The following is a 15261-nucleotide window of genomic DNA, read 5'->3' on the forward strand; positions in this document are numbered from 1 at the left end:
GAGCTAATTTACAATTATAATGTTTGCAGTTGTTACATTATAATTACATTACATTACACGAACAAAGTACTGATTAGCAATTTGAATTGTTAAAAATTCTGATGTATTAAGCGAAAATCTGAAAGCTTTTAAATGATCTCACCTGCGCTTTCGCCGTTTCCGGGTGTCGCAGATCGGTCCCGTTCGCTTTCGTCCTTCCGGGCGAGTCCCAGTATGTTGTCGATGGTGTGTCGAGGTCCTGTACCAGGACTGGCGACCATCCTCATGGGTTTCACATCCAGGCCGTAGTTAAGCATGGCCGAAGTGTCTTCACAACGGTCCGATTCCATCGCGCCACATCAACTGACTGAAGTTGGCTTCCACGCTTGGGTACCTAGGGGCGGTTTTTGAAGGCGTGTTCGATAGGTCGAGGACCAATGAAATACTCTCGACATCCATCATGGAGTCCTGGAGGGCAGAGAGAGATGAAAGTTTGGATGCCCGCCAACAGTAATAGAGTCTGTGCTGTAAATTTCACAGTATAAAAGCTTGAAAATTGGTGTCAACAATCTGGATTAAGTTGTACATGTTGCTATTGCTACTCGTTTTTAAGTGGGGCTGCCAATAAGATATGTTATTGGTCTCGCCAGTTATTCCATTACTGGGAAACCGATGGATTTGTCGTGTTGACTCCTCGACACTTCACGAAATCAAACCAATTTACTCGTGCCCTCCCCATTATGTAAATAGCGACATATATTAATTAAGCTTTGTTGAAGTGCTTCAACTGTTACAACTCACCAATTTTTGAATTTCATTCAAAGAACAATAAATTACTTTTTACTAAATGACGCAAACTTAGATTAGGTCCTTTACGTAAGTCGGTAAAAAGATGCAGATTAGTAACATTACAGCTAGTTCAACATGTACCTATTTAAATAATAAAAAAAAAGTGATACTTAGTATGTCCTAGTAATATTACGTACTAGGCACCTGTACCTAATGGAGAAATTAAACGGATATCTATTGCAACAAATTCGAACATTGTTTTAGTATTTCAGTATTTTTTCAATACAACGTTTAAGTTTTTATTAATTTAAATTGAGTACCTACCTACTTGCATGTAGGTACTAAAACATAAATACCTAATCGTAGTCGCATAATGTAATTAGAATATCTGAATCTGAAGTTTAGAAAATAACATATACTATTTTTTCTTCAAACCTTCATAACAAATTATTTAAGCCATGTTAAGAAACCAGGTAGGAATTTGAAATGATTTAGCTAGTTTACTTTACAGTCGCTCATCAGCGGAGATAATAACTTCACGGACGCCCTCAGCGGAGATAATAACTTCACGGACGCTCCTCAGCGGAGATAATAACTTCACGGACGCTGGTCAGCTCGTTAGATGCCATGACAATGAAGTGACACTTTAGCATTATCAATGCAGCAGTGCAATGTCATATTTTACGGACGTTTGAAGAAAAAAAAACTTTTATTTGTGTCTCGAACCACACATTTAGTACTTCCACCATCATTGCTTCATCGGTAGTGTGGACAGTACCATGAAAGTCATTTAAGGGTATAAATTAAGGGTTAGATCTGACAAAGAGTGATAGAGTTTCAATGTTTTAAAACCGGTACGTACTAAAGACGCAGTCATGGAATTGTAATTATTATGGGCCAGTAACCCAGTGTCGTATCGTCGCTTATTTAAGGTGACTTAACATTTTCGGTACTTATCAGGTGCCACTTTTTTGAAACTTAATTTACTGTGCAAAATGTCTTTTCCCTTCCCACTGAAAAGTACAAATTCTCTCACATACAAATGTATGTGTATGTGTCACAATTAAATAATTGTGACAAGTCAATGTTTTTCGTGTCTTACCAGTAGGTACCTGGTGTATACCTAAGTTCACAAGATTCACTGTAACATTTAAAATCTCTAAACCGTATCTTAACCTCGTGCTTGATAAGTTGATAAGAGTTTTGTCTTATGGGTATCTTCTTACAAAGACAAACTTCACTGAACATTGATTGGCATTGGAATAATTCTTAAATGCAGAAATAGGCATCTATTTATACTTGTTTTTCTCAATACATGACCATCGGTTGGTAAATATTTTCTTATTTTTCAGCCAACGCTCTCTACGTCAGAAGCTATAAAGCATGAACTACTTTCCTATCAATTTTTTAAAGTTGCCTATTTCTTACAAAATAACAAACAATAATAAAACTTGAAAATTTAGGTACAGTTGGATTTACATAAAAAAAAACGGGACATGAATCTTTTCCTAATGTAAATTTTGTTTTGTTCTAACCTATCTCTCGTAAGAAGGTTTCACACTATTAAAAAACCAAAAGAATTGTGTCAATTTTTTTGACGTGTCCCGTTTTTTTTTAATCCAACCTAAGTGCAAAGTATAAAAGAACGTAGGTATGCCTATCCAGAGTCCTGTGGAGTTCGAATATACTTTTTTGATTTTTGCCGCTCTATAGCAAATAGAAAAACAGAGGTTATGTACATAAGTCAATTAGTAACAAGTTTTTAATAAAGACTGTTGTAAGATGAAAAGTAATTAGAATACAAAAACCTGAAGAAAATCACAAGCAGAACAACTAAGACATGGAAGTCACAACTAACGCTAAGATTTAATAATTTGACTTTTGACATCTGATTTGACGCCTTTAACGACTTGATATTTTGAAACAATAAAATTATAGAGCCTTACAATTCCACAAGACTCTTGATATACCTTCCTTTACAGACACTTTGTATATTTAATACATCTTATGAAACTGTTCTCATAGTTTTAAGGTGAAAAAACCAAGCACATTGTGTTTTGTTAAATCTGAACAAAAATTGTTTGAAATCTTATTTGCAGCACGGTTAAACATGTTGCAAGAAAAACTCGATTTGAACTATGTATGTACATACCTACTCGTACATTTATAAAATCAAACCACTTCAACTTTTGATACTAGCTTTATTGAAAATAAAAGACACTGCTTACTACCTGAAATCGATTGTACTTTTAAAGGCATGCTATACTTACAATGTTAAATAAACTGTTTATTGCACATTCTCTTAAAAATACCATGTTTAGTGCCCGACATTATGTGTTATTTGTAGAAAATATGCTCAAGCAATTTCTCTCTATATGTACCACAAACGCGGAGAGTAAAATATTTTTTTAATTAAATAATAAATACAGGGTTATTAATTATAAATGATTGTCCCATCGCAGTTGGTGTTGGTGACGTAGTTGAATGTGCCGCAAACCTCATAACATGAGTAAGACTAGTATCGCCGATTCTGGCGGTAGTGGAAATCTGTTTGGCCGGACATCCAAAATTTGTGTGGTTTTCAACGCCAACTGCGATGGGACAATAATTTATAATAACCCTGTACAGTGATGACAGGCACTTGGTGAACGAGAGATATTTTGATGTTATGTTTTTAATTTTCGATTTAGATTTGTTTCAACTAGGTACTAATGAAGAAGTCAGCTTTAGCGATATAATAAATATTTATACCGAGTGTCAACTACCAAACCTGACCATAGGGATTTAACATAAAAAATTGTTTTTGCGTGATTTCTGGTATAGTCCGTACGCTGATAGATTGCACGTTTTTAAATTCTAGTTCCAAAACATAACGCAGTGAAAAACACTAAACTCTCCATCTCAATTGTTTCACGTTATTTAGAAAACCGTTGTAGCCTTGCAGATTCCCGCCACACTTTTCTCTGTGTCTGCCTTCTGTCAAAAAACGTGCAATCTATCAGGGTATGGAGTAAACCTACGAGGGATGTATGATAAGATTGATAAGTACCCGTGTTAGGCAAGAAGCAAAAATTAAAAAAAAAATCGATTTATTTTTCAACATAACTACTTTTTGGCTCGATACACTTGGCTCAACCACTTTCTAGCTTTTTCAAGCCTTCCAAAAATAGGATTTGTCAAACTGCGAAATAAGCTTCAGTTTCGGTAATAATCTCCTCGTCCGATGCGAATCTTTTTCCACCAAGCCATTTTTTTCATGTTTGGAAACAGGAAAGAGTCGCGGGGGCTAAATCTGGAGAATACGGTGGATGTGGCAGCAATTCGCAGCCCAATTCCACCAATTTCGCTGAGACAAGGAGGGATCGGTATGCCGGCGCATTGGCTTGGTGGAACAGTACTTTCTTTTTCGTCAAGTGGGGCCGTTTTTCCTTCAATACATCGTCAAATCATCATCTGCCCAATAATTAAGCATAATACTACCCTGTGATCGTTTTTCCTTTTTCCAAATTCCAAAAGAAATTCTACTTGCTACGTCTACCTACTCGTACATCAAAAGCTTCCTGATGCCATTGTAGTTTGTACGGATGATAATTACAGCTGTATATTTTTTTTTAAATATGGTAATTTTAAATGTGCCTATGGCCAGGTTTGGTGGTTGATACCTGGTATGATAAAGTAGCTAGGATCTTCTTGAAATTACCGATTTCATTAAAAATCTAAGGCATGGTACAGTGGGACACAAATAGCTCCCCTTCAATCCTACTATTTTCAACCAGGACATCAGGACATGAGGACATCAAAACAAAAAGTAGCTCCAGCGGTTTCGGGTTACTACTTTTCAACGTAAAATAGAAGAGGGAATCTGCAAAGACGACGCTGGGGACACTATCAACTTTGAAATTTCAAATAGCAAGATAGATAACGATTTTACCACCCGATCGAAAACACCCACTTCTAATCGATTTAAAGTTGTCAGAAAATTCAGAAATGATGTGTAGGTACCTATTGCTGTAGAACATTTTGTAAAAATTTCAAATTTTTTAATAAAACAGGTAAAAATTTCATTTTAATTCAATAACCGCTACATGAATTTACAGATTTTTTCACTGAGAGTCCTTTCAAACATTTAGGAAAAATTTGGTGTCATTGAAATCATGAAATCATCACCGGTTTTTGAAATAAATGGAATTTGATATTAAAGTGCAAAATTTAGCAATGATTTATTATTAAATTGGGCGGCCACTTCCACAAAAGAGGTTGACATGGGCTATTTATGGTACCCTTTATGAAGTTAAGAATTACTAGAAAAGTTTCCAACAAATGTTTGTTGGCTGTTTACCAACAATGAGGTATTTTTTTATGGCACTGTAGTTGTAAATCTTGGTCACTTTTCGCTGTTAATCTTAAAATTGGAATAATTCAAAAATTAATAATTTTCTTTTGAGGCATATTTCATAATTGTGTTCTTTCAATTAATTGTGAATTATGAGGGTATACGAAGAAAAGTTTTTTTTTTGTTCAAAATTGATTTTTTTAATTTTATGACTCTGAATGAAGTGATACGGGAAAATTGATTGCCACACATTTGAAGCCTTATATCAAGGAAATATAGCCCTAACATTCCGTAATTTTTACTAATTTTTTAATAGGGTTTATCGTGCGGATGGTAAAACTTGACTCACCCTCATCATTTGAAAGGTCTTCCAATTCTGTATTTAACAGTGCCTTGATTTTTTTACTGAATAAATTGTATCCTCCATGAATTTACGCACATTTTTAAAGAAAAATATCATTTCGGAATGTATGTGAGTTGAATATAACTTTAATGAGTGGAATGAACTAAGAAAACAAAAAATAACACAATTTTTATCAAAACTTAGGAAAAGGCCAAAAAAATGGAAATAAATGTGGTCATTTCGATAAATGGTCAAAATATTCTTCCTGCACTCTTCTTGGCAATAAAACAGTTTATTTTGTCATTCCTTACACACATTGTTGAATATTTATGTATGTAATAATAGTAAGACTCATCCTCATAATTCTGTTACTCAAATTTTCCAATAACGAGTTGACGAGTATTAATCACTAATAAAAATATCTTTATAAGAAAAAATCGAGAGAACCTCAATCCGGAGAATGAGATGGTCATTCGCACGCGATCATGTCTATTCCAATATACGAGTATTTGGTTGAGGCAATCTCGTGCCAGCCTAAAATAGTGCGGCGGAGTTTCATCTTGTTGAAAATGGCATTTGTGTTCGAAAGTTGCTTTATGCGACGGTGATACCAATAGATAAACCCTACACCAGTTTTTATTCGATCTTGCCTGGTTAAAAAGTTGGTTATAAAAATGGTTTTTACTCGAGAATACTTACAAGATATTCATGAGGGAATCCTGTTTTAGAAATGCAAACAACGAAAATGTTGATTGGATTTACCACAACTTTATTTATTATTGTTTTGGTAAAACCTCTCTTCATCGTCGCGATTAGCTTGATTGAAGCTGATTATTTCAGAGACTTTGTTTCCATGACAGACCCTTATTTTTTGTGTTGATCATATTGTATCGAGCGATCAAATTAATTTGTAATCTATGGATTTGAATCCGTATGTCTTTTGCGGTTGATATGTCGAGATCTAACCCATGTTTCAAGTGTTTATTGGAGCGTGGAGTTCAAGTAACGACATACGATTTCGGATTCATGGATAACTCCATTACAAATTAATTTGATCGCTCTTTATAAATAGATGTTATTTATATGTATAGAGCGATCAAATTAATTTGTAATCGAGTTATCCATGAATCCGAAATCGTATGTCGTTTCTTGAACAAAAAACACAGCTTAAAACACAGGTTAGATGTGAGCATATCAATCGAAAAGACATACGTATTCAAATCCATGGATGACTCGATTACAAATTAACTTGATCGCTCTTTACTTGAAAATTATATTTACTTAAAACAAAAATGACAATTCTCTGAGTAATTATTTTCGTTTCAGTAAATTGTAAAACAACATATTCGACTGGTTTATTTTATTTTTAAAATGTTTTGTTTAACTGTATGTTAATGATTGATATACCTTTCGGTCCAGTTGACGTTTTACTTACCGCACGACCAATTCACGTTCTGCCGTCCAGATTGGAGTATTTACCGACGAGGCAGAATAATGTTATATGAAAGTAACGATATGTTGACAGAATTAGTGACCGAGAAGTGTCATTAGTGGTTGCAGCGCAGCGAGGATAAATGCATCAACTCGTACTCGATATTTACACATCACCCTTCAATATACCCTTTATTAAACTCTTCAACCGTAACACCAATTTGCCTCAAACATTAACAAAATAGTAAATCAATTAAGTAGAAAAAGTGTGAGGGTACGCAAGCATTGTAATCAGAGTTTTTCGAGAGAGGTGTTACCGAACGCGGAAAGCATTTCAGGGCTGGAATTATAAATTATAAAAGCCAAATGCAATAAAATATAATGATGTTATTTCCCCATTCAATTTCCCTGCCTTTATAAACACTTAAGCGATATCTGCCGTATTAGAATTTCATCTTTGATGCAGTGCTTTTCGTTTTTATATAAGGTGTTAAAAATTATAAAATACCTGCTACAAGGGCGTTTGCGACGTTCATTTTTAACAGGACGGCGTCGTTGTAATTTTCTTTTATACTCTGAGTACTAAATGAAATTATTATTATTATTAACGATGCTAACAATATTCGTGCATAGTACAAATGACTTTTAAATTGAATTGTACGCTGGAGGCAGGGCGCTTCAAAAATGGAGTACATAATGTGATTAGTTCCAAGATAGGACGCCAGATGGGAGCTGCTATAAAAATGCTTTTATTATATTTCCAGCTACAATGGGCCGTTTAAGGACAAATTGGCACATTGTTACTCTCTGTCGTGGATGTATGTGCGGACGCCGTGATTGTTTTATACTCTTTGTGCGCCCCCTAATTCGATTTGCTGATGTGATAGTGTTTTTAATCGCAAATAAATGACTTCGGCCCTATTAACTCCCATAATCTCGTAGGTTTTCCGGAGCGTCATTTTGATTGCGATCGGTATGGACCGATACGTACACTCTAAAAAGTTAAAATCATTACTTGACGTCGAGTTAATATGAATAATCTCGCATAAAACTTTTTTTGGTCAAGGAACGTATTAAATATGTATTTATCTTACCTACGCGTATCATTCCAGATGACAAATTTTAACCAAATGAACATAAAAAAAAACCGCGCACACCATGTACCTACCTACTGATTTAAAAATTAAGTTACAATATTATCTGTGATAAGTTTGATACTAGTCATTTGGAAAGATAATTACCTATAATAACATGTATTGCCAGGCTACGACGTATTAATGACGTTCATCCTAAATCTAGGTCGATTTCTTCTCAAATTTACAGCAATTACAATTTGATAATAGCGACGGATGATTTTATTAGAAGTTTTATTCCTCTTTTTGTAACACTTTGTAGGTGCTACAGTGTTTAAAACATGGTTTTAATTGTAATGTTGCAGAATTTTGTTTAATATTTTTGATGTATTTAAGCAACGTGAATAAGAGTTGGCACGTACACCTCCAATAATAATTTGTCATTGTAAAAATATTTAGTTAAAAATGAATCGTTTACAGGTATTTTTGGTATTCACTGGCCTTCTGTGAATCCTCGAATCCTATTAGTGCTGCTTTCTATAGTATAGTCAGATTCTGAAGAAAAAGAGTTTGATGTCTAAAGCTTTCCAGAAAAGTGATTTTGTTTGTGAAGTTGTTTTTATCCTTTGTCAACTATGCTTGGTTGTTTTTGGAAATCTTCTTATCTGTTGGTTAACAAAACTTTAGATAATTTGGCTTCATTGGACCAAAATAAGTCCCCAGAAGACTCTTCAAAAGTGGGTAGACACCTACATTTTTTCCACATTATTGGAAAGTTGTTCAACAGTACCTACCTCATGTACTCGTATTTGTCAGGTTGTTATGAGATCTTTAATAGGTAGAAGTATTAAAGACCTTCAAACACTCTTTCCGTTTATTAAACGGAACTTGAAATTCACAAACGGCAAACGCAAAACATTTACTTACTTCATTAGTCATTACTCAATTTGAAATCAAATCATCCCATTTTTGAGGACGCCATAAACTATAATTTTGAAACACAAAGTAACAGTTGTAACATGTCCATAAAGTAAGAAAAAACAAGTAATTTTCACTTTTCTATATTTTCATGGTCTGGTTAGGGAATCTTCTCATGCACAACACTAGGAAAGTCAGTGTTAGACGAGGTGTTAGAGGTGTTGGATTCTCTCATGGGCTGTGACGCGAAAACGGAGCGATAAACCAGTGAAAAATCTGTACCTAAATGAAAACTGAAAACTGAAATTCAAAAATGTACGGTCGCGATCAATAAATTTTGGACACTAGTGTCATCGTGCTGTCATACATTCTAAAACGACCGTTATGTGTTAATAACCTCAATTTTGATTGTTACGTATGTCAATTTTGAAAATGTGAATGTCAGGTTTATCGAGAAAATGTTTAAGAAGTTTTAAAAATCAAACAAATGGAATAGAACGAGGTTTTAATTAAAAAATATAAAATAAATAAATCAAAATTAAAAACTTCATGTGACATTTTCAATGAAGCATGATTTAGAGTAATTTTCTTTATGTGACAGAAGAATGATGTCTAAAATTTAAAGATCGTAATAGTATATACCGGGTGGGGCATCGTATACGCGCACGCGAGAAATTGTCACTTCTAATTAAATAAAATTGTCGACATTTTTCAGACTTACCTGGCTATTGGTAAGGTACATTTCATAATTTTTTGATAATTTTTCACTTACAAAGAAAGCCAAAAAAAATTAAAATGTAAATTTCAACAAAAAAGTCAGTTCTATTAAAAAAAAAGCGTACAAGTAGTGAGCACAATTTTGGCTAGATTGCCATATTGTAAACCTATCCTTTAATTGTTGTTACTTAGAAACCTGTAACAAAACCCATGTTGATAGCTGGAATTTGTCAATGTATTTTTCAGAGATATTAATGTGTGTAAATGTTTTGCCTTATTTATTAGGTAAGTATTACCTATTACTGAATTACTACAAACACAACTCAAACTTTTATTCGTAAATTTATAGAAAAAGGCAACTCTTAACAATCTAACAACAATTTAAATATTTATAAAAAGCAATTTTCACACATTTGACATACATACAAAATGTCAGTAATACCGTAATACGTTTGCTTGGAAACGATTAATTAATTTTATCCCCATTTACATTAGTTCTCAATACGTGTACGCTTTTTTTTTAATAGAAGTGTACATACATACAAATAGACGAGAGAGACGTAACTAATGTAACGAATGACGATATTTTCCGGTCGGTTTGTAGCGCCTACTTGAGACCGACATTCGTCGTTTGCGCAGAAATGACTCATAGCCCATGAGAAAATCCAAGACCTCTACAAGATACTAACATAAAACGTTAGAGGAAGAATAATGGTTGCATTGGGGATAGAATGCTGCTTACGAAAACACAAAGTTTGTATCGTTAAAAACTGACTTTAGCCTTGCAAGTGGTCCATTGTCAACACCAGTTGCTAAATTCACTTGATGATCACGCGATTTTATTACTTCACAGATTCGGTAACCACACCATAGACTGCCTAGCATTGTTCGGAATTGGATATATGGTACGAGTACACACCCATTTTCTTGACACATAAGTGACTGTGCAAAATATTACTAATAGCAGTCATTCCAATGCTCAAGCTACTTCTTATAATATAATACAGTAAATGATAGGTAAACAATTTCGTTAATGGTATTACAAATATTTATTATATAATTTATACCTATGTCGTTTGAAAGTGGTATACTACGAACCGTTCCAAGCTTTGAACACACAGCTCTTGAGAACGATATCTTCGTCTATTCCTATTTAAAATTAGGTATATTAGGTTAATTCTCCAGGAGGATTGTTATATATTTGCTGGAGTGACAATTTTATAAACAGACAAAGGTTTGTTTTAGTATTTTAGTACTTTTTTATTTATGACCCGATTTCAATGAACAAAAAAATCAAAGATATAGTTTTTCAAGCGCTACAAAACAGCTATAAAATATATTTTTTTTTGTGTTATCTTCAATAGCTAACGATAATCAACTTTCTTTTTTAAATAGACACATGTAGTTTTTTAGGCTTGGTCTGGTAAGGTTTTTTTTTCTGAATATAATGATGTACCTATTGAAAGTTATCATTTGGTTCATAGCTAACTGAAAAAAAAATAAAACAATTTTTTGGGGTTCAGCTTATTATAAAATTTTTAAGAGTGTCGTGAAAAACAATCGGAATACAAAGTACGATGAATGTCATCTAAACGTCAGCTTAGAAATTTTCATCTGCTTTTTTAAACGTTTTTTTATTTAAGTATAAAATAATAACATTGTCAGTCATGCAGGATAGCAGTCATTTGACTATTATTTTATGTTCGAGTGTAATAAAAATCGTAATTAGTCAAAAACAAAAATTTAATAGAAATAATAATAATAATAATTATTATTCATCTTTTCCAAGAAAATAATATTAAAACTCTTCAAGATTGCACCTGAAGATTTTCAAACTCACACTTGACATTTGTTGCTATTTGTACCCCAATTGTTTTTCACGGCACACTCGAAAATTTCATAAGCTGAACCACAATTAAAAATTGTTTTATTTTTTTTTCAGTCAGTTATGGACCAAACGTAACTTTTAATACACCATTACATTCAGAAAAAAATACTTTACCAGACTAAGCCTAAAAAACTACTTGTGTCCATTAAAAAAAAAAAGTTGACTATTGGTAGCTACTGAAAATAACGCCAAAAAATAAAATTTTATGGCTGCTTCGTAGCGCATGAAAAACCATATCTTTGGTTTTTTTGTTCATTGAAATCGGATAATAAATAAAAAAGTTATGGGTTGAGGCGTTTTTTATCAAACAGCCTGTATATAATCAAAATTTTGTTTTCAAAGAAGATCTGCAAGTTGAATTTATGACGCATCTTAATAACTGACCCACTACTCTTCGATGGGCGTTAATATTCGTAGGATTCCATCTAGGAGTCAACAATAGTTTTAAATAGTGAATTGACGATTTAAACATTGTAGAATTTTTTTTTTTTTTTAATTCCTAGAAACGGCTATCATTTGCACGTCTGTTTCATCGGTGAGGTTGATTATATTTGTTGATGAAATTCGGGGAAGTGGAGAGAAGGTACCTAATTGGATGTTATGCGATTTTGGAGCTTGTATCAGAGCAAGTCGGGCCCAGACGCCGTAATGAAACTAAATTGTTTAAATGTTGGTAACACAAATATTGGAGCGCCGTAAACCGATTTAATTTCCGGCAGCCCGGCCGCATGACTATGGTAATTAGCGCGCAGGTGGCGCCCCCACCCTGCGGCGGACAGACGGAGAACTAATCATGACTGCGACCGCAGTTAGACTCTATTATTTACTCAACTGCTTTTACTGATTGAATCTGATTGGAAATTGCCATGGAAAATACACACTTTACACAATAATCCATCAGATATTAGCCGATTTCGTTGTTTGGAATGGGCGTTGATAGATATCAAGCTATGGTCACCGGAGCACAAATCACAACAATGAAATTTTCGGGCGGTCCTATATCTGGCAAAGGTGTTACAGTTGAAAATGCATTAAGCGTTTGAGACTATTATTCTATTATACGGCAGGAGCCTCGTATTTGGTAAACATATATTGTTAGGACGTCCCATTTGCGCTTGAGCCCTCATGAAAAAAAAAGTAATGAGGATGCCGAAAAATCAACAAAACCTAAGCTGCGGCATAAGGACATAATACGCTTGTTTTCCATTGTGGTCGACTTGAAAAGAGCACGGGATGGCAAACATAACCTCGCCATTACCTATAGCGTGTCGTCGGAATATTGCATTTCAAGAGTCTTGCATTCCTCTATATTTACAGTATCTTTGCGGATCTCGGACTGTAACAAGTATCAAAAGGCGGCTTATCCTTACTTGAAGACGTTCTGCAAAGAATCGGCCTTTTGTAATTGTGGTTTGTTTGGGGGGTTTAGGATGTATCCCGCTGAGAACGTGGCCCGTGTCTGATCACTATCCCCCATTCCCATGTATATCGAATAAAGAAAAATTCATATTATGGCAAAATGTACGCCAACAGATGGTTTTATTATCGAACTGAAATATCTTTTTGTTGCATCTCTCCGGAGAAAATTAGCTTAACAGAGTGTTTACATTAAAAAAAATAATTTTGTTATTATCTTAGCGCAAGTAGCAAACACGATATTTTTAATCCATTTTTTACTCCTAATACAACATATTATTAGTGGAAAAATGGCAATCTTGAGTCAATTCGTGCTCGAGAGAAAAATGTACTCTGCTCGCTTTTCTCAAGAAGGAAAAAACGCCAGGTCACATAGTTACTGATGATTTACCGCGACAGGGATAGGATACTTCCTTAAAGGACTTGAAAGTATCTCTGTTTTAAATGGACTTTTCCAATCCCTCTGACAATAATAGTAGATTAGTACATAGTACCTTATTGTTATATTAGTGGTGTACCTAGTTGTATTACATAGTAGTATTAATCCTAGAATAGAATTTTTGTTTGAATTAGCATTTCCTCGTTATGCATTTCTTTTTTACAATAATCAAAGTTGTATCAAAAATTGGGCGATTAAAAAAATATTTCTATTACATTGTCATGCCATTCTGAGATTAATGAATACGTGAATAATAATTATTAACTTATTTAAGAATATGTTCATGCAAAGTAATAACTATGGAATAATTCTAATCCTAGACGAACAGTAAGTTTTTAATAACCACTTTTGCTACATATTTAGTCACAAAACGAAAAATTTGTTTGGGTCGTATTTTTTTAGGAAAATAAAATTCGTTTATTAATTGTTATTAAAAACACTTAATGGAATAATCATTACTCAGATAAGAGAGTTAGTAAAGTACAGATTTAAAATTGTAATTTGTTAATTGTTATAAAAAATAATTCATGGAATTACCATTACTCAGATAAGAAGCTTAGTAAAATACAGATTTAAAATTGTAAGCCGCCATGTGTGAACCCTGCAATTTATTCAATTTGCAACAACTTCAATGGAACTACGAGGCGTGCACAATCATCCCTAATGATAGTGTTGAACCGTCATCCCTCCATCCATTTTATTTTTTCAAAGGTACATCCAAGAGGTGCCTTTAATATTATCAGTTTTCATACCAGATGTCATCATAACGACTCAGCATGTGGTATTCCAATCAGAACGCAAAAATAACCCCTGTATTAAAACATCCTATTGAAAATGTCACATATGAACGTAAGTTTGTTTTTTATAATCGTTAAATTAAAAAATCAATAGTAAAATACTTATAAAGTATTACTTTAACAACATGTCGGTGCTTATAAAATAGCCGAAAAGCTTTATTTGGGGCACACCTTTCCTCGGAACCCTTTTAAGTTTCTATTAGGGTTGGCAAGATCGAGGGAAGATAAGAGTGGCAGAATTGCTATAGCTTTAAAACAGATTTCTATGCAATCGGAATTATCATCATTCACTTTAGGTAATGTGATGCAGAATGGCACGCATCACTTTAAAACACGTTATCCTTCCAGGTTATTATTGTTATTGAATGGAGTGATTTTGTGACTGTCGATCTAACGTGATAACGATAATGATTATAGGCTACAAACGCCATTAGACCGCTTAACAATATTAACACCGATGACAATTTTCAAGTTGAAAATTGTCCACGTTCTGGAAAGAAAAATACGGATTGAAACGACGCCATTTGTCCATATTTGGCAATAATTTATGGTTGATGGAAACGTTTTTTAATTTGAAACTTTTTATGCATCGCAAAGCATTCGATCAATAATTGCATCAGGGACGGACAAAAATTAATTGGTTTTTATGGAGGTGATTGGTGATTGCTTTGTTCGATATATTCGGGCTAGGCGAGCGTGCGGTTACCTCCAATCATTACCGTGACCATAATTCAATCACAGTAATTCCGTATTTGCTTTATATTAGACCGTATCTGTCCAGAGCATGTGCTTTGTGCCGAGCTTTGGTTAAATCCTATCAGCGTGGCTAATCTACAATCTACGAACTCTCCTCCTTACATACTTTATTGGTTGTTATTGTATTGTATCCGACACAATTGATTCAATGGTACGGGAAATCAGACTTTGTTACAGTGCGGACCATTCACCACTTATCTGCTCTAACGCAGGAAACACTCGTTCCATCCGACTCAGGAAACTTCAATTCATGACAAAAACGGAGCAAGCCCGCTCGGGAGCCAGTTTCTCTGGACTTTCTAGTTTTCTGGTCGTCTTCTGTATCGTTTCCTCCCAATAAACAATAATCATGCACCGTTCAACAAATAGACAACGTCCCCCA

At 34.1% G+C, this 15261-nt stretch overlaps 1 protein-coding gene across 2 annotated transcripts in view; it reads right to left on the bottom strand.

The window, feature by feature from the left end:
- Window positions 1-8040, bottom strand: part of LOC138123732 (retinal homeobox protein Rx1-like) — a 49612-nt gene extending 41572 nt beyond the window's left edge. Inside the window, exons 1-2 of one of the 2 annotated variants that reach the window (XM_069038522.1) lie at window positions 7970-8040; window positions 143-447 (exon numbers count right to left, since the gene is read on the bottom strand). In XM_069038522.1, the coding sequence (XP_068894623.1) occupies window positions 143-329 (187 nt within the window). In that variant the 5' untranslated portion in view covers window positions 330-447; window positions 7970-8040. Of the gene's footprint in view, window positions 1-142; window positions 466-7969 lie in introns of those variants that run through there. The other variant, XM_069038523.1, reaches the window with a different exon arrangement.
- Between the last annotated feature and the right edge of the window lie 7221 nt (window positions 8041-15261).

Source organism: Tenebrio molitor, chromosome 2, assembly GCF_963966145.1.
Source record: "Tenebrio molitor chromosome 2, icTenMoli1.1, whole genome shotgun sequence".
In the NCBI taxonomy this organism is placed as follows: Eukaryota; Metazoa; Arthropoda; class Insecta; order Coleoptera; family Tenebrionidae; genus Tenebrio; species Tenebrio molitor.